The sequence below is a fragment of the Aythya fuligula genome, chromosome 9 (assembly GCF_009819795.1).
Source record: "Aythya fuligula isolate bAytFul2 chromosome 9, bAytFul2.pri, whole genome shotgun sequence".
NCBI classification, from domain to species: domain Eukaryota; kingdom Metazoa; phylum Chordata; class Aves; order Anseriformes; family Anatidae; genus Aythya; species Aythya fuligula.
In genome coordinates this window covers 20,991,589-21,018,724 of record NC_045567.1, presented here as the reverse complement: position 1 = coordinate 21,018,724, position 27,136 = coordinate 20,991,589, and the positions used below count along the sequence as shown (strand labels likewise).

The 27,136-nt window shown below is 38.3% G+C and overlaps 1 protein-coding gene across 2 annotated transcripts; it reads left to right on the top strand.

Annotated features, from left to right (window-relative positions):
* Nucleotides 1-802: 802 nt before the first annotated feature.
* ECT2 (epithelial cell transforming 2) lies at nt 803-26,284 on the top strand. 2 transcript variants are annotated; one of them, XM_032193728.1, is made up of 25 exons: nt 803-843; nt 2,715-2,872; nt 3,791-3,870; nt 3,972-4,064; nt 4,940-5,122; nt 5,615-5,704; nt 6,715-6,822; nt 7,457-7,530; nt 7,647-7,777; nt 8,693-8,808; nt 8,988-9,050; nt 9,429-9,651; nt 10,947-11,083; nt 11,729-11,848; nt 13,189-13,257; nt 14,221-14,331; nt 15,306-15,402; nt 15,866-15,947; nt 16,965-17,043; nt 17,234-17,353; nt 18,882-19,020; nt 20,628-20,782; nt 22,262-22,369; nt 23,499-23,645; nt 24,719-26,284. In XM_032193728.1, exons 2-25 carry the CDS (start codon nt 2,743-2,745, stop codon nt 24,806-24,808), a joined length of 2,745 nt encoding a protein of 914 aa, XP_032049619.1. In that variant the 5' UTR covers nt 803-843; nt 2,715-2,742; the 3' UTR covers nt 24,809-26,284. The 2 variants fall into 2 exon arrangements, with proteins under 2 accessions (XP_032049619.1, XP_032049620.1); XM_032193729.1 differs by lacking the exon at nt 3,972-4,064.
* The last annotated feature ends 852 nt before the right edge of the window (nt 26,285-27,136 follow it).

Here is a 27,136-nt window from a genome sequence, read left to right as displayed (position 1 = left end):
TTAGTTTTTATATTTCTCATTCTTTTTACATTGAGTCTGAGTCACTGTTAACTCAGGTTTCGGAGATGCTGGGCACATACAAATGAATCCCTTTCCAGATCAGAAAGCTTTAGTAGGAGAGAAAAATAGAGAAAAAATGAGGGAAAAGCACTTGGTGTCATCATTTTTGGCTGGTGCCACCGAGTCAGCTGGCTGGCTCTCCCCTCGGCTCTCATCCCCCTTATTTGCCAGAAATTGTTTATAACGAAACTCAGCAGCATGTTTGCACGCCGACACCCTCAGAAAGGCAGACGCGACTGAATTATTAATATTTTACTGATGGACAATTATTTATTAACAACATTTTAATGATGGACAGTTATTTATAACCCCTCCAAGGTCACTCAGAGGTGGCGAGGCGGGCAATGGGACAAGGCAGTGCAGGGAGAACGGCGGAGCGACGACAAACCCCACCCTGAGGCGCCTCCCGCCCTCCTCTGCTCGCCTCAGGGCGGCCCCGGCCGTTGGAAGCGTTCGAACGGCGGCAGCAGCCAATCAGCGCACGCTGACCCCACCCACTCAGCAACCTGCTCTCGGGTACAGCCGCGAGGCCCGTTCCTCTCTCACCACCAATAGGAGGCCGCCTGGCGGAGAGCGGCAGGCGGAGCAGCCAATCCGAGAGGGCGCGCGCCGAACCCCCTCTTTCCACCAGGATAGGGGGAGGGCGGGACACCTGGCAGCGAAGCCGAATGAGGAGGCGGCTTACAGGCGGCCGCGGGGACGGGCAGCCAATGGGCGGCGCGCTTAGTGCGGCGGCTCGCTTTTTGAATCCGCGGCGGCGGCCGCTGCTGGCCTGGCCTGGCGGTGAGGGGCGGTGAGGGGCGGGCGGGGGGCCTCAGGCACGGCCTGAGGGGGGGCCGCGGCCTCAGGGGACGGGCACGGGGGCTCGGGAGCGCTGCGGAGCCGCCCCCGGGTCTGGGGGAGGCGTTCTGGGGGCTGGGGGTGCCTCAGAGCTGCTGAGGGGTCCCGGGGGGGGCCGCTGGGCCCGCGGGAAGCTGGCGGCGGTGGGGGGCGGGCCCCGGCCCCTGCCGTGTGAGGGGAGGCTCTGCCCGTGGGCGCTGTCAGGGGGTCAGCGTCAATAATCCTAGGGCTGGGGTTACGGTTAACCGCTGGGGAGGGTAATGATGGCATTGGTTAACCTGCGAGTGCTGTGGCAGGCTTTAAAAATAAATCTGAAGCGAAATTCCATAAATAAACTGGGAAGGCCATGAAGAAGGTTGATGCCTAGCCCAAGCTACAGGCTTTTTCTTAATAAACTGGGGTTCTCTGAAAGCGCATGCTCATAGACATGTTATTGGGGATGGTATCAGCAATATGACAGGCATCACATCAGCGATTTTTTCCTTTTTTTTTTTCTATTTTTTAATCTGTAGTATTTCAAAGTAATTTTGTATCTTACTAGACGCTTTTTTTTTTTTTTTTGGATCTAACTTTGCAAATAACTGAAAAAAATATATATATATTTTTTCCTTTTTTCCTGTCATGCCAAAACATACTTAATTTTTTGTTTTCTGGCTTTATTTTTCTCTGTAATTGGATGGACGCTGCACAACTTGCAAAACAGTATGTGCTGTTCTCCTTGAGTGGTACTGCCTCACAACATTTCAGACACTGCTTTAATGTGTTGTTCTGGTAGCTGCTGTTTTAAATGGGCATCTGTGGTCATGAGAAGAGCTTCTGTTAAAGTGATACAGGGGCTTTATAGACTACAGTAGTTCATATATAGTGGTTATTCTAGGTAGTTTTTGATATCGTGTAAATATTTAACGTGGCTGATGAATCACAGGTAATGCACGCTTTGTGTGCAGAAGAAAATGTGCTGCGTCTTGGGCAGGTGGCTTAGAACATATTTGCTGGTACAAGGTTCAGGTAGTTTAGCTACCTGTGCCAAATATGAAAGGATGAAGGATTCTGCCCTTCCAGTATGCAACAAACTTCCTTGATAAGCAGGGAGGGCACAGATATATTCTATCTGTGAGAAGGAGAAAGCCTCTTAATTTACTGGTGGATACTTCTGTATTATAGTTGACGTGAAGCAATAGACAAGATTGTATGGATAGGTATCTATATGCTTTTTAGCTTGGTAGAGACTTTGATTCATTTTGAGAAACCTGATTTTCATTTGTAAGTACTGCCAGTTCCACGCCCTGGGTGCTCATTTCCATGTAACCAACATAATTTTAGCCTGAAAATGCAGCCTTCTAGCCTGTTCACCCGAAAGCTCAAATTTTATTAAGATGCTTTGTGTACCCATATTCTTCTGCTAATGTTTTATGTTAATAATGCTAATATTGGTGATAACTCTAGCTCATGATAGTTCATTACAGAAGCACATGAGTGCTTTTAGTTTGTCAGTATTTTGTGATGACTTTTTTTTTTTTTAATGAACTCTAAACTTAGTGCTTCCCTGCTGTTCAGAGTTCAAGTATCCTCTCTGCAGCTTTCTGTGCAAAGGAATGGTGCTTGTGGTAAGCAGTCTGCTCAAAAACACTTCTGTAATAGACTAGTTGTCCGTCCTTCCAGCAGTTGTGCGACTCTACATACTCCTTCAGAACTGTTCCATCAGCGTGAGTGGGATTTAATGAGTCTGAAGTTATTTCTGACAGCCTTAGTCATAGGACTCTTATTAATGAGCCTTTGCAACTGTAACTTAAACTAGTGCATCTGTCTTCTAGCTGTTGTAGAAAGAAACGGGATATAATCATGGCTGACAACAGTACGCTGATGTCCGAAACCGGGAGGAGCCTCTTGGCTGATTCTTCTGTTCTTGATTCAAGAATTATAGAAACCTCCAAAGAGAATGAATTTCCTGGATCTGTTTTGGATGTTGAAGGTGATGTGAAAAGTGTATTTTAAGAAGGTTTGGAAAACTAGTGTAGCCAAATGGGTGTTGGTTTGGTATCTTTCCACCAGCAAAGGAACTGTCTGCATTTGAAACTCATCTTGATATCAAAATTTTAGGTTACAGCTGTGAAATCTAATGTGTCTTCTGACTAATATATAGAAAGCTGTCAGTCCCATTTGATGCCTCTTCTGTGGAGTAGATCACTTTAAGTGATGTTCTGATAAGTGTTTGGAAACTACAGTTGCTCTGTTGTGTAGGATTACAGGTAACCCTTAAAAAGATGAATAGTCTTGAGCTTGAAATGTATTTGATTTCTTAACTAATCTTAAGATTAAAGAAAGGCAACAACAAATATTTGTTTGTCTGCAATAGCAAAAAAAAAAAAAAAATAATAAAAAAAAATGGCAGTAGCCAAAATCCTGTAGCAGTGTTTTGGAGCCAATGACTGTTGGACGCAGAACTTGACCCTTCTTGTATTTTGAAAACTTATGCTTGGAGAAGAGCAGGATATCTAATTTAATTTCTGACATTCCCTTGTGCAACTGAGCCATTATTAGGGCACAGAAGCTATCAGAGATACCAACTGAATATTTTTCAGCAAGTCTTGGTATCCAATTCTGTTGCAAGTATTAATTTAATAATTTTGTTTTGATTGTCAGGTAAGTGTCCGCGAATTGCAGCATCTTGTTTTACCATATACTAGAAAACTTAGGCTGCATGTCCAGTGAGATATGCCTTAATGTAAGGGCAGGCTTCTTGAAGCAACGCTTATTTTCAGGGTTGACCCTGGTAAATGAGGTATCTTGAGAAGGATACAGTCTGCCTGTTCTAGACATTGCTCAATTTAGAACTAACATGGAATTTTCTATTGAAATACGGTTATTGTCTTTGTTTCTCTATAAACAGAAGAAATGCCTCAAATAGAAACAAGAGTGGTTTTGGTTCAAGAAGCAGGGAAACATGAGGAGCTTCTGAAAGCCTTGGAGGTATGTGTGTCTAAGGGGACAGGGTAGCTGGAATGAGGTGCTATGGTGTTGGACTTCTGATAACCGATTTGGTTCTGTACTGAAGTTCTCCTCTTCCACAGACCATTAAGATAATGGAAGTGCCAGTTATAAAGATAAAGGAAACTAGCCCTGGTAAATCAGAAGAAAAACTAATAAAAAGTATTATTCATATGGTATGTCATGCAATTAAGCACCTGTGATTGCATGCAGCATGTTGCACTTCACTGGGACTGAAACATGCGGATACTTTTGATATTAACTGGGGTAGTGGTCACAAGATATGCTAATTCTGCTGAGGGTGTCACTTAAATCTTTTCATTTTCTCAATTTTCTTGAGCTTCTTTCAATTTCTCATATAAGGAAGTAATATCTGCAGCTCTTAATTAGCTGTGTTCTCTAACAAGGGAATAGAAATACTAGTGGAGATATCAACTGCATGCTTATTCAGTCAACGCATAAGGTTTGCTATGAACTGACTTTAATTGGTTAGCTGACCTCTTTCAATTGAAAGCTGCATTTAAACTTATGTGCAAGAATGGGTTCCCTTTTTCATGTGAAACACCTAGAAAATACAATTTGGAACTAGTGACTGAAATTGGGACAGACCAAATTTTTAAGCCTTTAGAAATATCAGTTGTTGAACTAAATTGACTTCTGTTCTTTAGATGATATGCAGCATGAGGCTTGCTGTTGCAAGCTGGGTGTTACTTTTTAATAGCATCTAGGAGTACCTTAAGGTGTTCTGACAGTCTGAAAGGAGAGATTTCATTTCTCTTATGTGCTTAGTTTTTTTTATCATCTGTAATTATTTGCTGATTCTATGTTGTCAGTGTAAACTACTTGTAATAATTTGTATTCTTATTCTTCAGAAGTAGGAATTACTTCAAGAAATTTTTAGGTGCAGTTCATAGCTATTCTTATGCTAGAGAATAATATCTCATCCAGCTTTCACAAATCCTTCGGGGAATATGTATGTTGATCGTTCTCCTAATGGTCCAAAAAAAAAAGTTGGAGTTTGAATAATGCTTCTCTTCCCCCTCCTCCCCAGGAAATTAAAGTGCCCTACATAAAGACGGATACAATAGAAGAGCTTGGAGATTCTGATTCCCCAGAATTTGAGACAGTCTTTGTTGTAACAGACTTTCAAGATTCCATCTTTAACAGTCTCTGCAAGGCAGATTGTCGTGTCGTTGGCCCGCCACTGGTACTGCATTGTGCACGGAAAGGAGAGGTACGTGCAGCTGAGTAGTTCTCTCATGCAGTGAGTTCTGCCTGGTGTGTTCAAAACAAAATCTCCTTTGCTTTGTCAATCACAAATACTGTCAGCGAGATAAGTTTGAGGAAAAGCAAGTTCTAGTACTGTTAGAACAGTAACTGCGTGTGATGAGAGAGCCACAGGTAAGATCACAGCTACTGCAGTAGTTGGGGGAGTTTGTGCCATTAGGAAAGGCAGTGTACAAATGATGCACTAAAAGACACTTTATATATCCAAAAGGCCTCATGTAGAGGGGAGTGGGTTGGGAAGAATACTCACAGAGCATTGCCTTTGGGACTTAGTTACTTTATCAGAACACGGGTGGGTCTGAAGCTGAGGCATAATTGAAAACACAGGCTTGGACTGATTAATATATTTTAATACTGGGAATAATACTGTATTCAATATTTAATAGAAGTATCTTAACATTATTTTGACTAATAAGCCAACTACCTTTTTGTTTTCCAGCCTTTACCTTTCTCATGTCGTCCGCTGTACTGTGCAAGTATGTTGAACTTGGTACTCTGCTTTACGGGATTCAGAAAGAAAGATGAATTAGTAAGACTCTCTCCTTTTTTTCACTTCCCCCCCTTGGATGAGTAAAGCGATGCTAAGCATATTTTTCAAAATATTCTTCTATTCTGTCACTCGTAAGACTTAACCAAGTGTAGACCTGGTATAACAGAAATGACTTGCTCTGTTTGTTCTTTTGTTTTCTTGCATGTACTAAGGCAGTGATGTTTGAGGATGGTAACAAAACTGTTTCTTTGCCCAAGAGAAACAAAACTGTTGCCCAAAGAAAAGAAAACTGTTCCTTTGCCCACTTTTTATTTGAGTGGCATTAAACTACGATTCAATAGTGCTTTAATATTTGTACATTTAGGCTTTTCAATAAGATCACGTTTGCCCAGTGATGTTCTTTTATTTTTTTATACAGGAAGTTGCGTGATGAAGTAAAGCTTTGCAGTTTTATTTGGGGCACTTGCTTCTATCATGTTATCAGGACTTTAGTTTTGACATACGCGAGTATTAAGTGGTCTTACACCCTAGCACTTTTCTGTTTTGGTGATGCAATTGGCACCCAATTTTCCTATTGGATGTCTGGGACAATCAATAAGATGGCACTACATCTTTGTTAGGACGAAATAAAAATATATGAAGCCTTTACCCAGTGTTAGGGTTATATTTGATTGTCAGGATTCAAACTGGACAGGATTCAAACAGCTTGCAGTCTTCTATATAAGTTCTGGCAACTGTCCCTTCAGGCTGAATTGCCAAATCAGTGAGGATAACGCACCTCAAATTTATTCCATGTGAAATGGTGAAGGCACTGTGTATGACGTTAGTCATGAGAGTACCAGTATCTTGGGCAGCCTTTCTCAAGGTGCATAAAATGTTTATTTAAAAAAAAGGGGGGGAGGGCAAGCTAATAATTCTTCTGTTGTATCAGCTGTTTAATGCAACCTCTTATCACTTGTTTTGTAAACTGTACTTGAACTATTCTTGTACCTCTCTTGCTCCACACTATTTCAAAATATATACTTTAAACTTTTGTCTTTATCTTGCAGGTTAAGCTAGTGACCTTAGTTCATCATATGGGTGGAATTATTCGAAGAGACTTCAGCTCAAAAGTTACGCATCTGGTGGCTAACTCAACGCATGGGGACAAATTCAGAGTATGTAAGCTTCAATTTGTACTTCATGGAAACTTTGAGAATTTACATCTTCTAAATTGAGTCCTTGAATTATTTTTCAGCTTGTAAGCTACTGGCTTTTTTCCTGTACCACCAGCAATGACTTGTCATTGCAAGTTCATCTCCATCTGGTGTTGAGCTTTGACTTTTGTCTCTTAGACATATAAATAATTTTAATTCCCTAAATCCCAAAATCACCTTTTTTGCCAGCTCACCGGGGAAAAAGTTGAAAAACTTAGTATCTCTCAAGTAATCGTGGAAGCTACCTTTAGAATAGTCACTTCCTCTTTGTAAAAGCAGGCTGGGACTTTAATCTTTGTACAATTTATAGGAAGCAGAAAAAGATTGCATATTCCACTGGAATTTGTTTTTATGTAACAAATTAGTGCAATTCTGAGTAAATGTCAAAATAGCTGTTGGTCCTACCTCCTAGACACTGAAGAGTTGATACATTTTAACTCTTAGGTTCTGCAGTAAGAAATGATTCTTGAAGGAATGCTTGGTTTTAGGCAATGTGTATCTTGAAAAATAAAAACTATGTTAATTTTTTTCTTGACATCAAAAGACTTAAGTGGAAAACTTGCTTGTTACAATTGATGCTCTTCTTATTTTGTAGATTGCTGTAAGCCTTGGTACTCCTATCATGAAAGCTGAGTGGATTTATAAGGCTTGGGAGAAAAGGAATGAAATGTAAGTGCTTACTTTCCTCCAATCCTGAACTTACAGCCTGTTCATTTGTAGTGTTTTGAACTTATGTTTAAATAGTGACGTACCACTGACCTTTTTTTAAAATCTCTTCTCTCCAGTGATTTCTGTGCAGTTGATGATGACTTTAAGAATCGGTTCAAGGTTCCTCCTTTCCAGGATTGCATGTTAAGTTTCCTTGGATTCTCTGATGAAGAGAAAGCTAACATGGAAGAAATGACAGAAATGCAAGGTTATTGTTTATTAATGCTGACCTGTGAAAAGAATGGGGATTATAGCTGATAAATATTATATTGGTACTAATATTTCACTGAAACTGAATTGCTGGACCATGAATCCTAAAGCATTATTGAAGAATCTTCAATTTGGAAAGCTGGGAATTCATTTTTTGCATGTCATAAGTGTTGAATGTTGGATGTCATAGCTGTTGAACGCTTGTTGAAACTTCCTAGGCTGATTGAAATTAGGCAGTTTAAAACAAAATTACAGGATGCCTGAAGGTGTCATAGAAAGCTTGCAATTTTGATAGGAGGCATTGCTGGTAAAACTCTTGATTGGAGGTGTTTGATTTTACTGTTTGTGTAGTATGATGTTAAGAAATGCATAGACAGTCATGATGTAACAGGTAACTGTCTCCAGTCCTCTATTGCTAGAGTATGCATGCTAGAGAAATGGGAATGGAGCAAGCTTGTAACAGTAAGTCATCCTCAAAACAGATGAAAGCTGGCTAATTTTGCCTGTTTTCTCACTCCCTGGCCTTTCTACCTATAGCTATTTATAAAATTGTGGTATGTGCAGGTTCTAGCTTGTGGATGTAGAGAGTATTCCTGCCTTGTTCTTCAATGAAACAAGACAAATTTTTCAGAAGAATATTGTATTTATTGCTAGACATGCTTTAATGTTGTCTGAACTGTAGGTTTTCTTGACTCTTTCAATGTGTACTTTGCTACTGTATGCTGTATTTCTTAAAAGCTGTCCACTGGTTATATATGGGGTGTTATATAAGTTCCTTTCTGCTTGTCTCTTTTGTCATAAAAGCTAAGTGTTATAAAACTATCTAGTGAACTAATTTTTAACAATATTCTTCTGTCTTGCTGGTTTACCTCTTTCTATTTTTTTTTTTTTTTTTTTTTTTTTTTTTACCTAGGAGGACATTATTTACCAGTTGGTGATGAAAGGTGTACGCACTTAGTGGTTGAAGAAAGTACAATAAAAGATCTTCCATTTGAACCTTTAAAAAAGCTTTATGTTGTAAAGCAAGAGGTTAGTGCTTAAAAGTCCTTGGAATAATGTTTTGTTTATACTACCCCATGTGTGAGTTGCTTTTTTTTTTAAAAAAATTAAGCCCTACGTTTGCATTTAGTATGCAAATTGTGTTAGTGCTATATATATTATTTCGAGTACTTTTTGTTATGTAATTTTAATGTTTCTTTTTCCTTCAGTGGTTCTGGGGAAGTATTCAAATGGATGCCAGAGCTGGCGAGTCCATGTATTTATTTGAAAAGGTATGTTGAACTCTTTCACGTAAGAAACAGCTTGTATTTCAGGGTAAAATTAGCATGTATAATAGTATGTGTGGGGCCAGAGATCAAATTCAATTCAAATTCAATTTTTTTAAAGTACCGTTTAAATTCAAGAGGATCCATTATAAATCTAATGTCTAAAATATTAATTTGGAAAAGTCTTTTCTTGTTTCCTGAAGGTTAAAAGTATTTTTAGTCCAAACAAAAAAAATAGTATGGTTTCCTATTTTTAGAAATAAAAATAGGGCTTTGTCTGGTTTCTCTGGGAAACATTTTGTGTGTTCGTTTCTGACTTACCTTTGCACTGAGCTGATCTGGAAACAGCAGGTAAAAATGCTTAACTGAACTTTCTTATTACAGTCGGAGAGTCCTGGCCTCAAAAAGTCTGTGTCACAGCTTTCTCTGAATACTCCAAACAGCAACCGCAAAAGGCGTCGTTTGAAAGAGACTCTTGCACAACTGACTAGGGAAACAGACATGTCACCGTTCCCTCCTCGCAAACGCCCATCAGCTGAACATTCCCTTTCTATTGGGTCCTTGTTGGATATCTCTAACACTCCAGAGTCAAGCACTACCAATGGAGGTAGAGTGAAAATCTTCACTCAGTCACACTGCAATGTTTAAGAGCTCTCTGTATATGAGGGATAATGACAGTGATGGGGAAGCCTTACAGGTTTTGCTACAGGTTTCCTGAGTAATTCCAGGTTTCCTTTGAAGTGTGTAGGATGCAGAATTGAAGAGTTCAGACAGAGGCTGTTTTGCCTGTTGTCATCACAGTAAGCATATTCAGCAGCATATACAGAGGGAGGTATTTAGAGCTATACTGCTCTTTTAAAGCAAAAGCTTGCATACAATTCTTCGACTGTACAAGTACTATATATATATGTAATGTATAATACTTGTATACAATGGGTAATGGTCTTAAACTAAGAGTAGATTTAGATTAGGTGTTGAGGAGAAATTCTTCAATATGAGGATGGTGAGATACTGGAACAGGTTGCCCAGAGAAGTTGTGGTTGTCCTGCCCTGGAAGTGTTCAAGGTCAGGGTGGATGGGGCTTTTGGCAACCTGGTCTGGTGGGATGTGTCCCAGCCAATGGTGGGGATTGGAGTTAGATGAACTTTAAGGTCCTTTCCAACCCAAACCATTCTGTGACTTTTAAGTCAAAGTAATCTCAGAGGCACAGCCTGTAAGTGATAATTCGGAAGGAATACAGGAAAGCTTCAGCTGATCCTAAAATTAGCTTTCTTAGATTGTGCTGTAACTCTTGTAACACCTGGTATGGAAGCTTCTTTTATGTAACATCAGCAAACAGTTTCAGGAAGTGCTACTTAAATTATTGGTCTGTTCTAGGTCCCCCTCAGCTTTAGCTTTAAGAACAATAACCCTCTTTTCTTCCTTGTTACTCCAGCACCAGCCATCTACCTATAATGAAATACTGTAAATTTCGTATGTCAAGACTTATCTCAAATGTTTTTTGGGTTACATAGCTAATGTAAGATGAGGCAGCTGAAAGATTTGCTTACATGGCAAAGAGAACTTAGAAAAATAATGTGCCTCATATACATATAAATAATGTTCAGCACCTAACCCCTTTTTCTACTAAACATAAGAGTTAAGCTGCTGACCTTCCCTTTAATGGTTTACTAGCGGCCTAATAGCTTAGAAGCAATTTTGAGAAATGATGTGTTACTGTTGTTCTATAATAAGGTGGTAATAGTCATTTCATAGAAGGAGCCCTGATAATTAATGAAAAGCTTTTTTTTTTTTAAAAAGCCTTCTCTTGAATTCCAAAGGTTTTTATCTTGGAGGGTGAATTTTTCAGGAGCTTTGAATTGTAATACAACTATTTTCTTTTGGAAATTTCTCCAAAATTAGAAACACCAAAATCCTGCGCAAGGCCTTCAAAAAACTCAACTCCTCTTCCACTGAAGCAGTCTGCAAGATGGCAAGTTGCAAAGGAATTATATCAGACAGAAAGTAACTACGTTGATATTCTTACAACAATTATTCAGGTAAGCTGGCATTAAAGCAAGTACAGTTCAATTGTAGTATGACACCTAGTATTTAGATAATGTTTTCAACCTGTGATCTTCAGCTTTTTAAATACTTGGGGCATGAAAGGTTGGTGAAAGATGATGTATACATTCTCATGTCATTTTACTGGCATATAAAATTGTTAATCATAAAGGCTGGAAATTATAACTTCTAATCTGGGATCTGCAGTTGGTTTGCAGTTGGTATGAAAACCCAAAGCTTTGAGAAAATAGGATCTTCGTGACTTAGATTTTTAAGATATTTGTGCATAGAGAGATGGAGGAAAAAAAAAAACGCCACAAACTTATTATTCCAAGAAGAGCAGTGTATTAAACAACTTCTTAGAAGTAAAGCTCTTCCTGGAAGTTTTTCACTTTGCGGCTTATTATCTACCTAAAGAACAAGCCAAGGTGTGTGTGAGTAGAAAAGTAGATGAAATGTTACTGAACTGAGTGTTAATATCTTAAAACCTCTCTTCCGTAACACACTCTTGCCAAGTAGCAACAAAATGTCTAAAGATTGTGACTGTAATAAAATATGATCTAGAAACAAGACACCATTGCTTTCATCACTATCACAACTTGTGGAGGGTGAAGACTTCTTTTTCTTGTCCAATTCATCAGTTATTTCAAGTTCCATTGGAAAAGGAAGGACAACTTGGAGGACCAATACTTGCACAGGAAGAGATTAAGACTATATTTGGCAGCATTCCAGATATTCTTGATGTACACACTAAAATCAAGGTAAGCTGTAACTTTGCCCCACAGGGGAAACTATGATGCAGGCTTTAAATACTTCCTGCATGTGTAACATGATGTCTGCTGGATGGATACAGATTCTTCCTGGTGAATTAAATTTACTGTTTAACCTATGGAGTTAAGTTAAAATTTAAAGTATGTCCTAGATTTACACTTATTCATAAGTACCTGAAGTGTAAGTGTTGTACATGTAACTAATACTGCCATTTGTGAGCTGGCTTGTTCTTTTCCCATGTTAATCTCCCTTCAAGTAAGGGGTCTTCTGTAACTGATACAAAATTGGTCAAAAGGGCCAGAGGTGCCAAATAATAGTTTAGCTCTCACAAGTGCTTACAACATGCATATTTCTATTGATGTGGTAAGCAAGGACTCTTGGAAGAATAGCTAAAGTTATCAAACTTTTATTGATGCTTTGTTTGCTGTATTTTGGTCTGAGTCTCACAGCAGACTACAATGCAAGTCTTCATCAAATATAGTCATAAAATTTCCTCCAAATAATAGTTGGTCTGTTTGTGTTTCACAGGCTTTAAAAATAGATGAATGTTCAGCATATCTTTTAGTTGTTGGGATCCCATCTAGTTAATCACTGACAGATGCTGATGTAGACCTCCTGTGATTAGGAGAGGAAAGTAGTATGCATGTCCAGGTGGCAGATAGGATTCACCTGTTGCACAGTCACTTATGTTTAGTGTGACTCTATTTTCTTTCATTGTTTGTGTAATAAAGATGAGAGAAGTGGAAGAAACATGCGAAGAATGCTAATGGTGAAACCTTTCAACTTAAAGGGAATCCTCAACTTCAGCTGTGCCCTTCTATCCACATAATTAGCTGACAGTAAATAAGCTTGATCCTTATCAAGTCGATAGAGGCTTAACAACTTGCTCTCACTTTTCTTGACCCCTGGTGCACTGAGTGCACCTATGCAACACCTATGCATGTTCTGTTTGAATCCTATCTTCTGTTATGGACTTAGAGTCCTGTATTAATTTGTCACTTAGTGACAGTTGGTTTAACTGTCCACTGTGTACACTTTAATCGTTTGGGGTATGCTCAGTAGGGTGGTGGATGCAGATCTGTTGCAGAGTTGGCTAGTGCTGACGCTGGTAGATTGAGTGCATGGATTCAAAACTGTATTTGGTAAGCCAGAGGTATTTTGCTATCATTTCTTAATAGACTTAAGAGTGTTAATGTGGAGTTGTACAGCTCTTAGGATTGCCTGTTATTACCGTCTCAGTTTCTTTGCTAACTGACAGAACACTGGTCCCATCTACAGCTTTATGCAGCTCACACTTATTTTTTTCTCCCAATCTTTGCATGTAATGTAGGAAGACCTGGAAGATCTTATGATAAATTGGACTGAAAACAAAAGTATTGGTGATATCTTTCTTAAATATGTAAGTCTTTCTTTTTTGTGCATTAGAACTGAGTTGTTATTTTACCTTATAAATAATTCATTTGTAGGAGCTAGCAAGCACACAAGCAAAGCATTAAAGTGAGGAAGAATGCTAACTTGTATCATTGTATTTTCTATCTAGACTTCTTAGTTGAGTTGGTCTTGACATGGATTACTTATGCATCATCTAACTCAACTAATAAATCTGAGTGTATGCATGAGGGAGTAGAACTGCAGTAAGTGTGGCCTGAAAACTTTTAATTCACAACACTATAGACATACTTTCTAATCAAATGTTAAAAGGGACTTACTGTACTCTCAGTGATCTTCTGCCTCCTTTCAATAGTGAGGAACTTGAAAAACAGGAACTTTTTTGCAGGAACTTCCTGTGTTCTTAGAGAGTTGAAATGTGTGAATAAGGACTCCATGTTTTCACAAGTACATAATGTGCAGAACAGGAAGACTAGGTCTGGGACTGCAGTGCATTTTAACATAAGTCTGCTACGTATCCCGTGCTTCTGCTGATTTGATCATGCTGAGGCAAATAGTATTTGGCATTCAAACATTTTTCTGTCTGAGGTATTGCTTCTTGTGGTTTAATATTTTTTTAAAAGGCGATTGCATGCACTGGAGAAAACACCAGTCTGAAATTTTCCAAAACTTGCACTAAAAGCATCTTGCTGGATGAGAACCTGCCTTCTACTTTGAGAGCTGTTCAGCAGGTTCTAAGACTGTCACATTTGTGCTTGTTTCTGAGATTGGTCTATTTCATCAGCAGCATTGCATGCCAGATGTTCAAGATTCAAAAGTGTTTATTCATGTTCATATAACAAGTTGAGTTTGAAACACTTTATGTTCTTTATTAAAATTTGCCTTTGAGCAGCTTCCTATGGCTCAGGGCATACAGACATATGTACAATGCTACATAAGATGTAAAGCAGAGCTATAACTTTTTATTTTTCAGTCAAAAGACTTGGTGAAAACATACCCTCCATTTGTGAATTTCTTTGAAATGAGCAAGGAGACTATTACTAGATGCGAAAAACAGAAGCCAAGGTTTCATGCCTTCTTGAAGGTGAGTGTCTACAGAAATAAGTCTTTGGGTGGAACTTGGAGGCTATCACCAAGCATATTATTTAATGCACTCGATGAAAGAATGTGAGATTGTGGAAGCTTGGAGGAATGTTGAACATCTCTTGGTGAGACAGAAATAGGAAGGATTTGAACTTCAATCCCTTAAGCTCCTCATAAGACTCTTACAAAAGAGATACAAGTTCCTCTTTTGTTACAGCTTCCAAGCTAGTTTGGTTATATGCATCCATTGCTGAAAGAGTGCATTCTGATCGTAGTCTCGCAAATACATGCCTTCTCATTCTTTATTGGTCCCCCTCCCTGTGCTTAGGACTTGTATTTCTGAAATAGTTTTTAACTCCCTTTTGGCAGCTGTTAAAGTTCCAGGGAGGTAAGATATCTCAATGTTCTTGTGACTAGCGAATGAGAGCATAACTGTGGAGATCTAAGGGAGAGACTGTCTTCAAAGAAAGAGTTGTCTGAAGAGGAGTCTTTACACTCTGGAAATTCCAGATAAATACTTAAAGCTACTCTGCCCTAGTAGTTAACTATAATTCCTCCTCTTTTGTATCCAAAAAGCATCTCTCAAAGGAGGAATAATCAAACTAACAGATTCCAGTTCTTGTTTTCGGAGGTGCCAGGAGTTCTATCTACATACTGATATTTAAAAGATGGAGAAAAGGCATAAGAACACAACCAGATATTCTGTCTCACCACATCTTAGTCTTAGCATCCAAAACAAGGACTTAGAGGTTGATGATATGGGAAGTTTAATCATTCTGAGCATGTAGATCAAGTGGTAAACACAAGGTAGATTGTCTGAATGTCTTAACATGTCTCTTAATGATTGAGAATCTGCAATAAATGATTCTGGAAAGCTTCTACTGCAATACTAGTTTTAGGGAAGACAACTTTTTCTCCTGTTTAATTAGAAAAATGAGAATCACTTCCTACTTCCTTTTTCCCCTTTTCCACCAGATAAACCAGGCTAAACCAGAATGTGGCCGCCAAAGCCTGGCTGAACTCCTTATCCGTCCTGTTCAGAGGTTGCCTAGTGTTGCTCTACTACTAAACGGTAACTAGTGTTGTTGGTTTTCCTTATTAATTTGTTGATGAAGGTGTAAAACCAAGACAGTGGCTGCTTTTGGCATGATTAGGAGCAGCTTCTCACATGAAACACACCCATTTCAGAGAGCTGGTCATGCCTTAATGGCAGTCAGCAAGGCAGCCCTCTTAAATTGGCTAATAACAGTAGTAACATAAGCATAACATCCAGTTAAACTAGTATTCAGAAGCTGCAACCAGAAACTGCTTTGTCACTTTAAACACCAGTGTGTGTAAGCTGAACATCGGTGTGTGAATACATTTGAAGGCTCTAAGGTGACTTTTAGTGGGCTGTAGTGGTAGTTCTTGAGGATGAAATAGATACAAAATTGTTTTACCTTACAAGCAAACTGGGAAACCAAGAGTTAGGAAGACAGATTCTCAGGACCATTAGGTCTCTAAGGGTCTAAAAATTGTAATATTTTTAATTGTAGATCTGAAGAAGCACACAGCAGAAGAGAATCCAGATAAAATCATCCTAGAAAGAGCTATTGAATCACTAAAGGAAGTGATGACGTAAGTGCTACTTGTTCTATGACACTGTTAGATGTTTAGTTCTATTTCTTCCTTCAAAAATGCTGTAACAGTATATGTTGCTACTGTATACTTAGTCTCCAGGTAAGCATACCTAATCCTATGTATTCTTCAGAGGGTGGTGAGTGCCATGATTGCCAAAGGATTCCCCACCTGAAGAATGGGTGGAGGGGAAATAAAATATCAAAGGCTTCAAAAATGTGTGGTTTTCCAGATTGGTCTCCATTCTGCTGTCTTTCTGTACCAGAGCCCTTGAAGGAATCTGTGGCATTGTAACAGTGTTCCTATCCAAGGGGCTGCTGACTCCCTGCCCCTGCATGAATCTGAATGATCAGACTTCTCTGTTCTGTTCCAGTTCTTATTTCTGTCCCCTACAGAGTGGAAGAGATGCATTTATCTTTCAATCTTACATATATGCGTGTCTCTACTGAAAGGACATGTTATTGGTGGAAGATTAGTTCGTCTTGTGGTCTCATATTAGCTATTCTTGGCACCATTTCACAAGTTAATTAGCTTAAAGCTGAAGCTGTTCAGATTATAAGGCTCAGCTCTTTTGAAATGTAGCATATGTTTCCAGCAATGAAGCCTCCTGTATTAGTTGAGCAAAAGTTTCTTATTTTAACAACAGTTTGTAATCTTACTCCTCTTGCATTTGCTTCCTGGTGAAGTGCATGCTTGACCTAGGGGGGTGAGAACTGTAAAATGTGCTATGAGAAAACTGCATTGGATTGGGGTCTAGCTCAAAATCTCTTGGGTGAGGAGGGAAATGTTGTACTATGTAATGGTATGCCTGCTAGTGATGACATGACAAGAATATTCTAGTTCTGAAGTTTCTTATACGTAGCATATGGTGCTTAATGAGCGAATGTACTTGCTTTTTGTTTTTTTCTAATGCTGTGCAAACTCTGAATGTTCAGCTTCATTATTTTTGTGAGACTTAAATGCAGTGCAATCACTTATAGTTGCTTGATACTGAAGATAAATATGTGCTTCCCTCAGACATATTAATGAAGACAAGAGAAAAACGGAGGCACAAAGGCAGTTCTTTGATGTTGTCTATGAAGTTGACGGATGTCCAGTAAGTAACTTCTCTGAAGCTGCAGACCTGTAAAAATGACTGCTCGCTTGTATTGCTCCATCCGCAAAAGTATGCGTAGTTAAAATGCTATGGTGCTGTTTTAAATAGATTTCCAGTGTTCAATTGTAAGCAAGTAGTAATCCAGCCCTTGAATTAAATGCTTAATGAGCTTTTTGCTTCTACCACATAGGCCAATCTCCTGTCATCTCACCGAAGCTTAGTTCAGCGTTTGGAAACTGTTGCTCTTGGTGATGACCTCTGTGACCGGGGAGAACAGGTCACACTCTTCCTGTTCAATGATTGCTTAGAGGTAAGATTACTGTGTACTTCTCATGAATTGAGTTATAAAATGCTTGATGCAAGATGTAAATTTAAACGAGAAAAAACAAACTTTGAAGCAGAATTAGGGATGCTCAACACATCACGATTTTATCTTTCTAGTAGCTATTGTGTAAGCAACACAAGTAACTGGTCAGTTTTGGACAGTCTTGCAGCCAGATCAAAAAGCTGATACTGAGGAGCAGTGGAAGGCATTTTTGCCTTGGCAAGGGAATTAATGCTGTTTTATGGAAATAAGACCAATATCTCTAACACTATAAAAATTGGCATCATAAGTGACTGATGATTGTCTTGTCAGTCACTAAACTTTTTTTTGTTAGTATATGCAGGAATCTCAGATGATTAAAGTAGCGTTTCTGCATTGTATGCCAATGTCTGTTCTCTTCTGAGCAGTGAACTATATCTTTTCTTCTGTTTAAAGCAGAACATAGAATTCTCAACATATTAAATTGCTTATCTGCATAACACTTTGAATGGTACTAACAGATGAAAAAGCACTGGAGTCCCTGGCTCAGCAGGCTGTTGTTGAAATTTAATTGTACTTAATGTGAGTAAATAGTGGACCTCTGAGACGGATGTATGTGCTTTGGCTACTAAAGAAAATATCTACATATCAAGTGTCTAGAGTAACAGTGTGTTAGGAAGGTCCAGAAGGAATAGTAAACTGTTTTGGAGACTTTTGTGGAGAAACTGAGGTTGTAAGTGACAGTCTTTGGAACTCCCTGTTACTGTCTGTGGCAGCAAAGAACATCAGGTGGGTGCTCTTCTTAGTCTTCATAGAAGACCAGCTCTAAAATAATCCAAAAGCAGTGACTTAAGTACAAGCTTTTGTCTCCTAGTGATGCTTGTAACTAGTGATGAGCTCTTCCTGAGAGTAAAGTTTAGAAAGAGTGGTGAAGCTGATTTAAGGAAGGAAAGGAAAACAAAAACAGTTCCACTAAAGCCTCTTGACTTCTGTAAAACAGAAGCTACTGACAATACCCTACATAAACACCTAAGATACATATGTTATAATGTAAAATAAAACTGATGAACATCCCATGTAAAACCTCTATGCCTGTATGCATGAGCAACAGCAAGTAATAGTTCTGAGACAGAACAGAACACAGATTAAATAATTAGTATAGATGTCTTTTCTGTTTAAGTCTAGACTGCCTTATGGTAGGTAGGTTTTCAGGTGTCCTTGCTTGTTCTGCCAGGTGGAACTGAGGTTTGTAATGCAAAATTCCTGTCCCTCATTTTTTTCAGAGGTTAGGGTACTGCTGCTAAGTAAAAAGTATTGCTGTGCCACTCGAACCCTTGATAAGGAACTCTTAACTCAAGATTCACTAAAGATTTTTGTCATAGAGTAATGCAGCTTTCCAAAATGCTCTTCAGAATATTTTTCTGTAACAAGGCTTTCTGTGCATCCCTATATTCTAGAAGGGAAGAGTATAGAAGGCAAACAAAACAATGGTAGTAGGCTTTCTAACTTTAACTTGTCTTCTCTTTAACTGCAGATTGCAAGGAAACGTCACAAAGTTATTGGTGGTTTCAAGAGTCCCCATGGCCACACGAGGCCTCCTGCATCTCTCAAGCATGTTGTTCTGATGCCTCTCTCCCAGATCAAAAAAGTCCTAGACATCAGGGAGACAGAAGGTCTGTATGTTTTAAAATGCCATGATAGCTAATGAAAAATCTTGTTCCAAGTGTGAAGGATGAAGGTTTGCCATCATGGGATAGAATGCTAGGACGTATTTATTGTATGGTGTGTTAGGTATGAGATTTTAGTATGAGCTGTTCAAAGGTCTGTGAGCTTCAGAATTCCTTGTATTGGAATCTTGTACAAGGCTGTAGGCAGGCTGCTGAGTTGGACAGGACTATTAGATGGCATTAACATAAGCCAGCCAAATGGCAGTATGAATTAAAGAAGTATACTTGACAGCTCTGAAATTACAAAAATAAACAAAACACCACAAACAACAACAAATCAAACAAAAGCCCCAAACTTTAGTCTAAAGTGTTAGGCTGACCAGCTATGAGAACTGTTGCTGTGAAGCTAAATCTTTGTAACTGATGATAATGATTCTCAGGAGGAGCTATGCTTAGCAATTTAGGAGAAAGATTTAAATGACCTCAATTTCAGTGTCTGCTTTTCTGTACCGAGGCCTTAAGGGTTTCATTGAAGTAATGCATTGCTAGACCGGTTGAACTGATGCTACAAAACTCTTCCAACCTTGCTAGTGACTTCTTCCAAAGAAGTCTAGTCAGACTAGTTTCTCTATCTAGAAAGATTTGGTATCTCACTTCGGGTGACAGTATGCACGTCACACTTGTTCTGCTTATGTTCTTTAAAGCAGAATGTTGTATCTGTTCATGTTCTTTAAATGTTCTCTAATGTAGGAGCCCAATAAAAAATAGAAATGGCAAAGCAGGTAGGTAGCAAATGTATAGCTTACCTACATTTTTAAAAAGTAATTTTGGGTTTCCCTTTAAAAATACTTCTCTTTAAAAAGTCATCTTAATTTATGGTATATCAGTTATGAATTTATGGTATAGCACTTTATTAAACATAATTAGCGCCGTGAGTGGCGGAAGTCATTTTTAAGCATATTGTTTAGTATTTCCAAAGAACTTTAGTAGACAAATCTTGGGGAGAGGTCAGCTACTCTAACTTACAGGACTGCTTTTCCAGTGCTGCTTTTCTGAATTGGTGGTGATATTTTTTTCTTAACTGTTCATCATGCCTTAGCTGCATCTTCTATAAAGTTTCAGCAAAAGATTAATTTTCCGCTATCAAGTGAATGGTGTTTGTCAATAAAACTTCTGTAACCTGAACCTTGAATGTCATATTTAGTGCTGACATCTTTTGTTGCTATTTCCTGCCTTACAAAATAGAACAAAGAAAACATTTACCCTATGTCAACTAAAAGAATGATCTGTCCAACATTTCTCAAGTTAAAGAATGAGATTGATATTTACTGCTGTATCCAGTAAAGGTTGAGTAGTCTGCAGACTACAGCGTACAAACTATTTGAATAAACTGCAACCTCCTTGATGAAGGATGCAGACAGAACTCATAGTGCTTATGCAAGTGATACAACAGCTATTGTGCAAGTAAGTCCATGCACTAAGAAATGCTTCCTCTAAATCTAGCTCCAGGTAGATGGAGGGTTAACTATTTAGAAGGTTACCCCCATAATCCTCGGGGACGGCGAGGCATATGAAATGAAACTTTTTTCTTGTGTTTTTTCTTTAATTTGTAGATTGCCACAAAGCTTTTGCCCTGGTTGTGCGTCCACCTACAGAACTCAACAACAAGCTACTCAGTTTCCAGATGACAACTGAAGAACCTCCTAAAGAAGATTGGTTGAAGATGTTGTGTCGGCAGGTGGCTAACACAATTTGTAAAGCAGATGCAGTAAGTTCTCTGGAGCCATGTTGTTGACTGGAAATATTTTGCTCTGTTTGGCTTGAAGTATAGGAAGCTAGAGAACTTGTTAATGTTCTAGGTGAAATAGAGCAGAAAACATTTGTGCTAGCATATCTGCAAGTGAGTAGTTAAAATGTGGAAGAGGAAGCAGCCTGGAAGTTAGTCTCTGCAGAAGCTAATAAGTACTTGAAATCAAGACTCTCACCCTTCCTCCATCATAGATTAATGATCTATAATTTAAACTCTGCACTGCAGATCTTCAGTAGGAGAAGCTCTAAATCACATTGTCTTCAGCTTGCTTTCACTGTATCTTAGCTTTACTTTGAACTTCATGGAGGGACACAGGAATATGAAACTTGACTTTGATTTTTTTCTTCCAAGTATTGAGTGGAAAAAGTACCAATTCAGAAGTTCTAATTTACTTTAATCTGTATCAGTCATGTGTTTTCACCATCTTGATTCTGATAAACATAATGCAAAGGGATGGAAAGATGTCTTTCGATAGAAATTTAATCTGTGTAACAAGCATTTAATCCTTGCACAGGACATTCAGAATCATGCTGACAAATTGCAACCTACTATGCTCAATTCCGTTTACTGTAACTTCTGTAATTATTGCTTTGTAGCATCTAATACCTCTTTCTTGCTAATTTGAATGTAAAATTGAATGTTAAGTTTAGCATGCTTCTGTTCTTCCCTGGTTTTTAAGAACTGTGTGTGAGAATGAGATAACATAGCCTTGCCACATGGTGGCAGTAAAAGCTTTACCTACTTCTTTGTTAGGCACTAGGACTAGCCATACAACTTGCTATTTGGTGTCCTTAGGAGTTTTTGAAATGTTTTTGGGTGAACTGTCTCTTCCCCAAATAAAGAAACAAAGGCAAAAAACCCCAGCAACCTTGCACTCCCATGTTATACAACCCCCCCTCCACTTTTCCTGTAAGTAGCTACTCAGAGATTGCTTTGCACTCTGACTTTGCAATCAGATTGATTTGCAAATGCTAAAATTTGAGTGAGATGTGGAAGGAAAAAAGCAAAGGCTATTCTGAAACATCTATTGGGGCTTAAGCTGAAAGGCTTAGTCTTAATGTTTTACAGCTGGAGCTGTCAAGATTTCACTTAGAGTCTTATGTGCCAGTGAACCAGAAGGTTATGTAGTTAGTGAGACTTGCCAGGCATGCTTCCAAACCACTGCCTTCGCTTTGGTCAGCCCTGAACTTGAAACCAAATCAAACCAAACATGAAACTAACAGATGAGGTGGTTCTGTAAGCTGACTGCACTAGTAGTCAATCTCATGGAACACCATCAGTGCAAGTAACTGTTTAACTGTATGTTAAGAAGAATGAGGCAATATGTGTACAGAGAAATATGGCAATTAAAAACCCCTTAATCTGACCTCATGAACTAAAAATGCTATTTTAAGTGCTGATGTGTCAACTGTTGTTAAGACTACTTTTTGTCTGTAGGAAAATCTTATTTATACTGCTGATCCGGATTCAGTTGAAGTAAATACTAAAGATATGGACAGTACTTTAAGCAGAGCATCTAGAGCAATAAAGAAAACATCAAAGAAGGTAAGATGAGTTTTACTGTAAAGCACTACCTTTGTAGAATTTTAGGGAATTGCACTAGTATTCCTGTTTTCAGGTGCTTTGTAGTACTTATGGCAGTCACAAGATAAACTTAATCTGAATTAAAGCTTTAAGTTTTTTAAGAAATAAAATGAAGTATAAGTTCCTTAAAGACAGGAAGTAGGAATTTGGGTTTTGAACTGCCTAGTTTTGGAGTACTTTAAGTATTGTGGTCATAAATCTTATGTAATTTTTGTATTTCTGTTATAGAATTATGCAACTTACTTTAGTATTTTTAATTTGTTAAATATAAAAACAGACTTCAGCTATAACTTTTAGTATATTGAATGACACCTTAAAGCTGCATGTATTTATCCAAATTTGAGTAACTTTACAAGCAGGGTGGGTATTGAGTGTGCATGTGCTATTGGTAGAATACACTGAGAATGTAAGAAGTCTTGAAGACTGATCTCTGCCTCTATATGTTTTCCTTTTGTGTATGGTGTAGCAGCTCTTGACTAACCGAAGTATGCCCTGTTTTGCTAAGAGGACCCATCTAGGAGGCAGGAGGAAGGCTGCATGTCTGCTCTCATGTTGTCTGGGCCTGGTTCTAGTGAGCCTTGCAGAATGTGAGAAGGGGGGTGATTAGAAGATGAAGCAAGGAGGAATCTGTTCTCCAATTCTTCTCAGCAGCCTTTAAGCTGTCTTTGTGTTCAAGATAATACAGTTTCTCTAGAAAAACTATAGAGGCTACCATAACTTGGAAGCTGCTAAAGACAGAGCTGAGAGCAATTTACAGGAGGGAGGCCTGACTTTGCAAAATGCAAGATGTGGGGAATCCTAGTAGACTAGACCTTATTTTGACTCCTCCCTTAATTTTCTTCTCAAAACTTTAATCATTTCCAAACAGAAAGAACTAAGAAGAGGAGGTGTAGAGGGGACCTTAAAAGAAGTCTACAAGCGGTTCTGATTTATTTGCTTTTGATATGGTCATATTAAGGAAGAGCTACCATACATTTTTGACTCAGAGCCTGTCCTACAAAGATTCAAAACTTGAATGGTAGCTTATTGTAGTAGTTATTACAGCCTGTTTTTTTTGTCATTGTATAACAGTGTTTTTCAAACTCCCCAGGTTACAAGAGCATTTTCCTTCTCAAAAACACCAAAGAGAGCTCTTCGAAGGGCTTTAATGTCACATAGTGCAACGGAAGGAAGAAGTCCCAGTTCGGCTAATGAGAATTATATAGGCAGCCGCCTGACCAGTACGTCGTCACTGGCAGTAAGTGATTTGGCTGTGCAGGCCAAATAAGTAACCTTCTTAAGAGCACAGTTATTCTAATATCTGGTGTTGATTTTATTCTAACAATTTCAGTGATCCACAGTAGAAAAAAGCTTAACTACATTCACAGATGTACTGAGTACTGAAGTTGGATAGGGACTGCTATTTAAGGAGGAACACAGGATTAACTTTCAAATATTGCCTATGACTGCAAATAGACATGCTGTAAACAGACGTTAGATTTCATAGCGAAATGGCATGTCCTTATCTGCTTAATCTGCTTAAAATGTTGCTATTTGAAAGATTCTTGAAGCATGCAGCTACAGCCAGTTACCTAACTACCATGACCACATTGAAAAGCTTGTCTGTGGTATAAAGAGCAGTGGAAGATTGCTTCTGAAAGTATTTTAATGACTAATGTAGAAGTATAAAATCTGAGCTGATACACAGAGGTTAACTTTCAGTACTGTATACTGATGCATGAGAGTCAGTACAATTTTAAGTCCCAGAAGCAGCCTGTGTTCCTACCACCAGAAAAGTCAGCTTTCTGCCTAGCTTGTGCATAAACAGGTGCAGTTAAAGCAAGCTTTGACAAGTCATCGTGATATAGTCTATTGTTCTCCATAGCCAAGAAGGTATGTGTTCAGCATCTGACTTGAGGCTCTAATCTAGGAAGAATACAGAAAGTTATAGGGTATGAGGGGAGCCCTGTTCTCTAATATTTTCATAATGCATCTCTTCTTAAATTTGGAAGGAGTATTATTGCATAAAATGTGATGCAAGGTACACAATTGTTTAACTCTTAAAAAAAAAACAAAACAAAACACATTCTGAATCTCTGGTCTGGTAACAATAAAAGTCTTTCTTCTAGTTATCATCTTTGTCTTCTATTTCTTTGGTTTAACTTTGCTATTCAAAATCCAGAAATATTGAACCATTAATTTCAAAAGCCACCAGCCTTCAACATCTTTTTTACAGATAGGTTCCTTATGCTATATATCAAGGTTGAAAAATGACTACTGCAATATTGACATTGATTAGTAAATGACTAAATGTTTTTTCTTCCCCAACAGGGTATTCCTTCTCCTTCCTTGGTCAGCCTTCCCTCAATCTTTGAAAAGAGAAGTCATACATTAAGTCGATCGACAACCCACTTGATATGAAGGAGTCTTAAAATGCAATGCTGTATCATGGTGACTGACAAACAGCTGGCTGTTCAAATGACCTGTTGCTGACATTAATGGTACCTTAGTCATTAGCACTTAGCAATGATTAGCAAAATGTTAGTTAACACTAAGTTAATCACAAAGGTGTTTTCAGTTGTATTGATGCAGATCATCTAATCAGTGGAATAAGTAACTTGGTCTTCATTTAAGACCCAGTAATCCCTTGCACAAGGTTATTTTTTCACTGACAAAATGGAATCATTTTCTTTTATGGAAACTGGCCCCTGCAAGCAATAAACTAGTTTACCAGCTTTTGAAACGAGGATGTTGATCACAGAACTTACTGCTAGTTTGGATGACTCTCATGCTCACCAGACTTCATCAGTCGGCTGAAGGCTCTAATGTTCAAGATGTTGATTTCTTAAATGGAGATGCGTTATGAAGTATCTGACCTTTAAAGTATGACAGTTAACCTGTTGTACAGCTGCTTATTCCAGATATTTTTATAAACATAGCTGTTTGTGAAGAAATAAAGTTCAGTTTCTCTATGGTCTTCTGCAGCCTCACTGTAACACAGTGCTATGTTACGTGGTTTAGTCTGAACAGTAAGCTTAAAGAGTATGACTGGCTTTGTCCACAAAAAGTGATTAAGAAAAAAATGACATCTTTGAGATGGAAGCTCAAGAAAAGTAATTGCATTCTCTTACATTACTAAGGGCTGCTTAAAAATAAACAAAAAAGAAACAACTTCTAAATACAATTAACAGCTGGTTAACAGCTCACTGTTTAATGCATTGAGATTATTGGTGTGACATTGTAATTTAAGGTCCTGGTTTCGGTGTGCTAAATTTCAAGTGTACTCCTAAGGCTTTTATCTGGCTTTCCCATGTATCTGTGTTGTCCTTCATAACTACATCTCCTCTCAAGAGTCAATATGATTCAATGCTATCTCAGGAACCGTCTAAATATGTATATTTCTGCATTTCTTTAACGGTTTAACTGTCTATATCAGCAGGAGTTTTAAACTTCTGGTATCTTCTCAACCGCCAGTGTCCTGTCTTATGTCTATATGTAATTAGTGATGTTTCTGAATCTGTCAGACTGTAAACAGTTTTTTATATCTTTTTGCCAATCCAAGTGATGTAAATAAACTGGTTAAAATAACACTGCTTATGGTTTTGCTGAAGAGGATTTTATGAAAGTCTGTATTTCTGCTTAAAAAAAAAAATGAGTTGCAGCCTACAAATGTACTCTAATAAAGTATATAGCTATTTTTAACAAGGTATACAGCTTGGTAGGCCTGAATCTGCCAAACTGAACCTTTTATTTTCTTAGTATGTTTGCTATTCTACTTTCTTTCACTGGATGTATATCCATGGGTGTTTTGTCTTTATCCATTCAAAGCAAACATCTAAACAAAATATGCACTGACACTTCTGTAATGGAATAAATATCTCTAGGAAAGAAACCAATAAATACTATGCTGAAACTATCAACCACCAGTTTTGGTTTCTTGTTGTTTGAAAGGGCATCTTCAGCCTAGTGAATTCCAGATAAACAAGTTCTTGCAGAATTTGTTCTCTGGCTCATACAACTGTTTTTGATCTTCTCTTTAATTGTAGATGCGGCTTTTACTTTTCACTGTAAAACTTTATATAGTTGGTGTGTGAACCTAGATATTTCACAAACTAGCAGCAGCACTATTATCCTAGTTCTAACCCTGCTCAGACTTCCTGGCTTCTTAAGTTGAAGAACAAGTCACCTTCAGGGTGACTCTACCCTCTTGCATTTTGGACACGTCCTTACCTTAACATGTTATGTCAAGCCTCAGCTTCAGGTTGAAATGACTTAAAAATATATCTATAAAATCTTTTGTTAGGACTAAGAAAATAATGGCAGCGTAGTCTCACTGCCATTAAATGAGGTAATTTAAAACAAAGTATTCATTAGCTTTATCTCCTGCTTTTTGTATTCATTAGCTCTATCTACTGCTTTTTGACTGCACTCCAAGGTGATGCCACTCCAAGGTGATATAGCAGTTAATTGAAGGCACATTTGCTCCCAAATTTGTGAGTGTAGCCACCACTGTGGATCTCAGGTTTGTGCTGAAAGCCCTTAATTGCTTTTTGGGTATTGGTTGTTAAGAGGACCAGCAGTTTTTCAGTGAGACAGATGTGAAAACAGATTTTTGTTTAAAAATAACAAGGTAATAATTCATATGCTTGTTGATTTGATCACTTTTCTCTCATATTCTCAATCTGATTACCTAGAGCAGTGTAACAAGTCCTTTGAATACAATAGGGGAAAAAAAAAAAGGAATTATCT

Bases quoted from the DNA above. Each gene is read 5' to 3' on its own strand.
- ECT2 (XM_032193728.1), top strand. From the start codon at position 2,743: ATGGCTGACAACAGTACGCTGATGTCCGAAACCGGGAGGAGCCTCTTG. The intron at 15,403-15,865 runs GTAACTAGTGTT...TTTTAATTGTAG, and splicing joins TGTTGCTCTACTACTAAACG to ATCTGAAGAAGCACACAGCA. The intron at 22,370-23,498 runs GTAAGATGAGTT...CAAACTCCCCAG, and splicing joins TAAAGAAAACATCAAAGAAG to GTTACAAGAGCATTTTCCTT.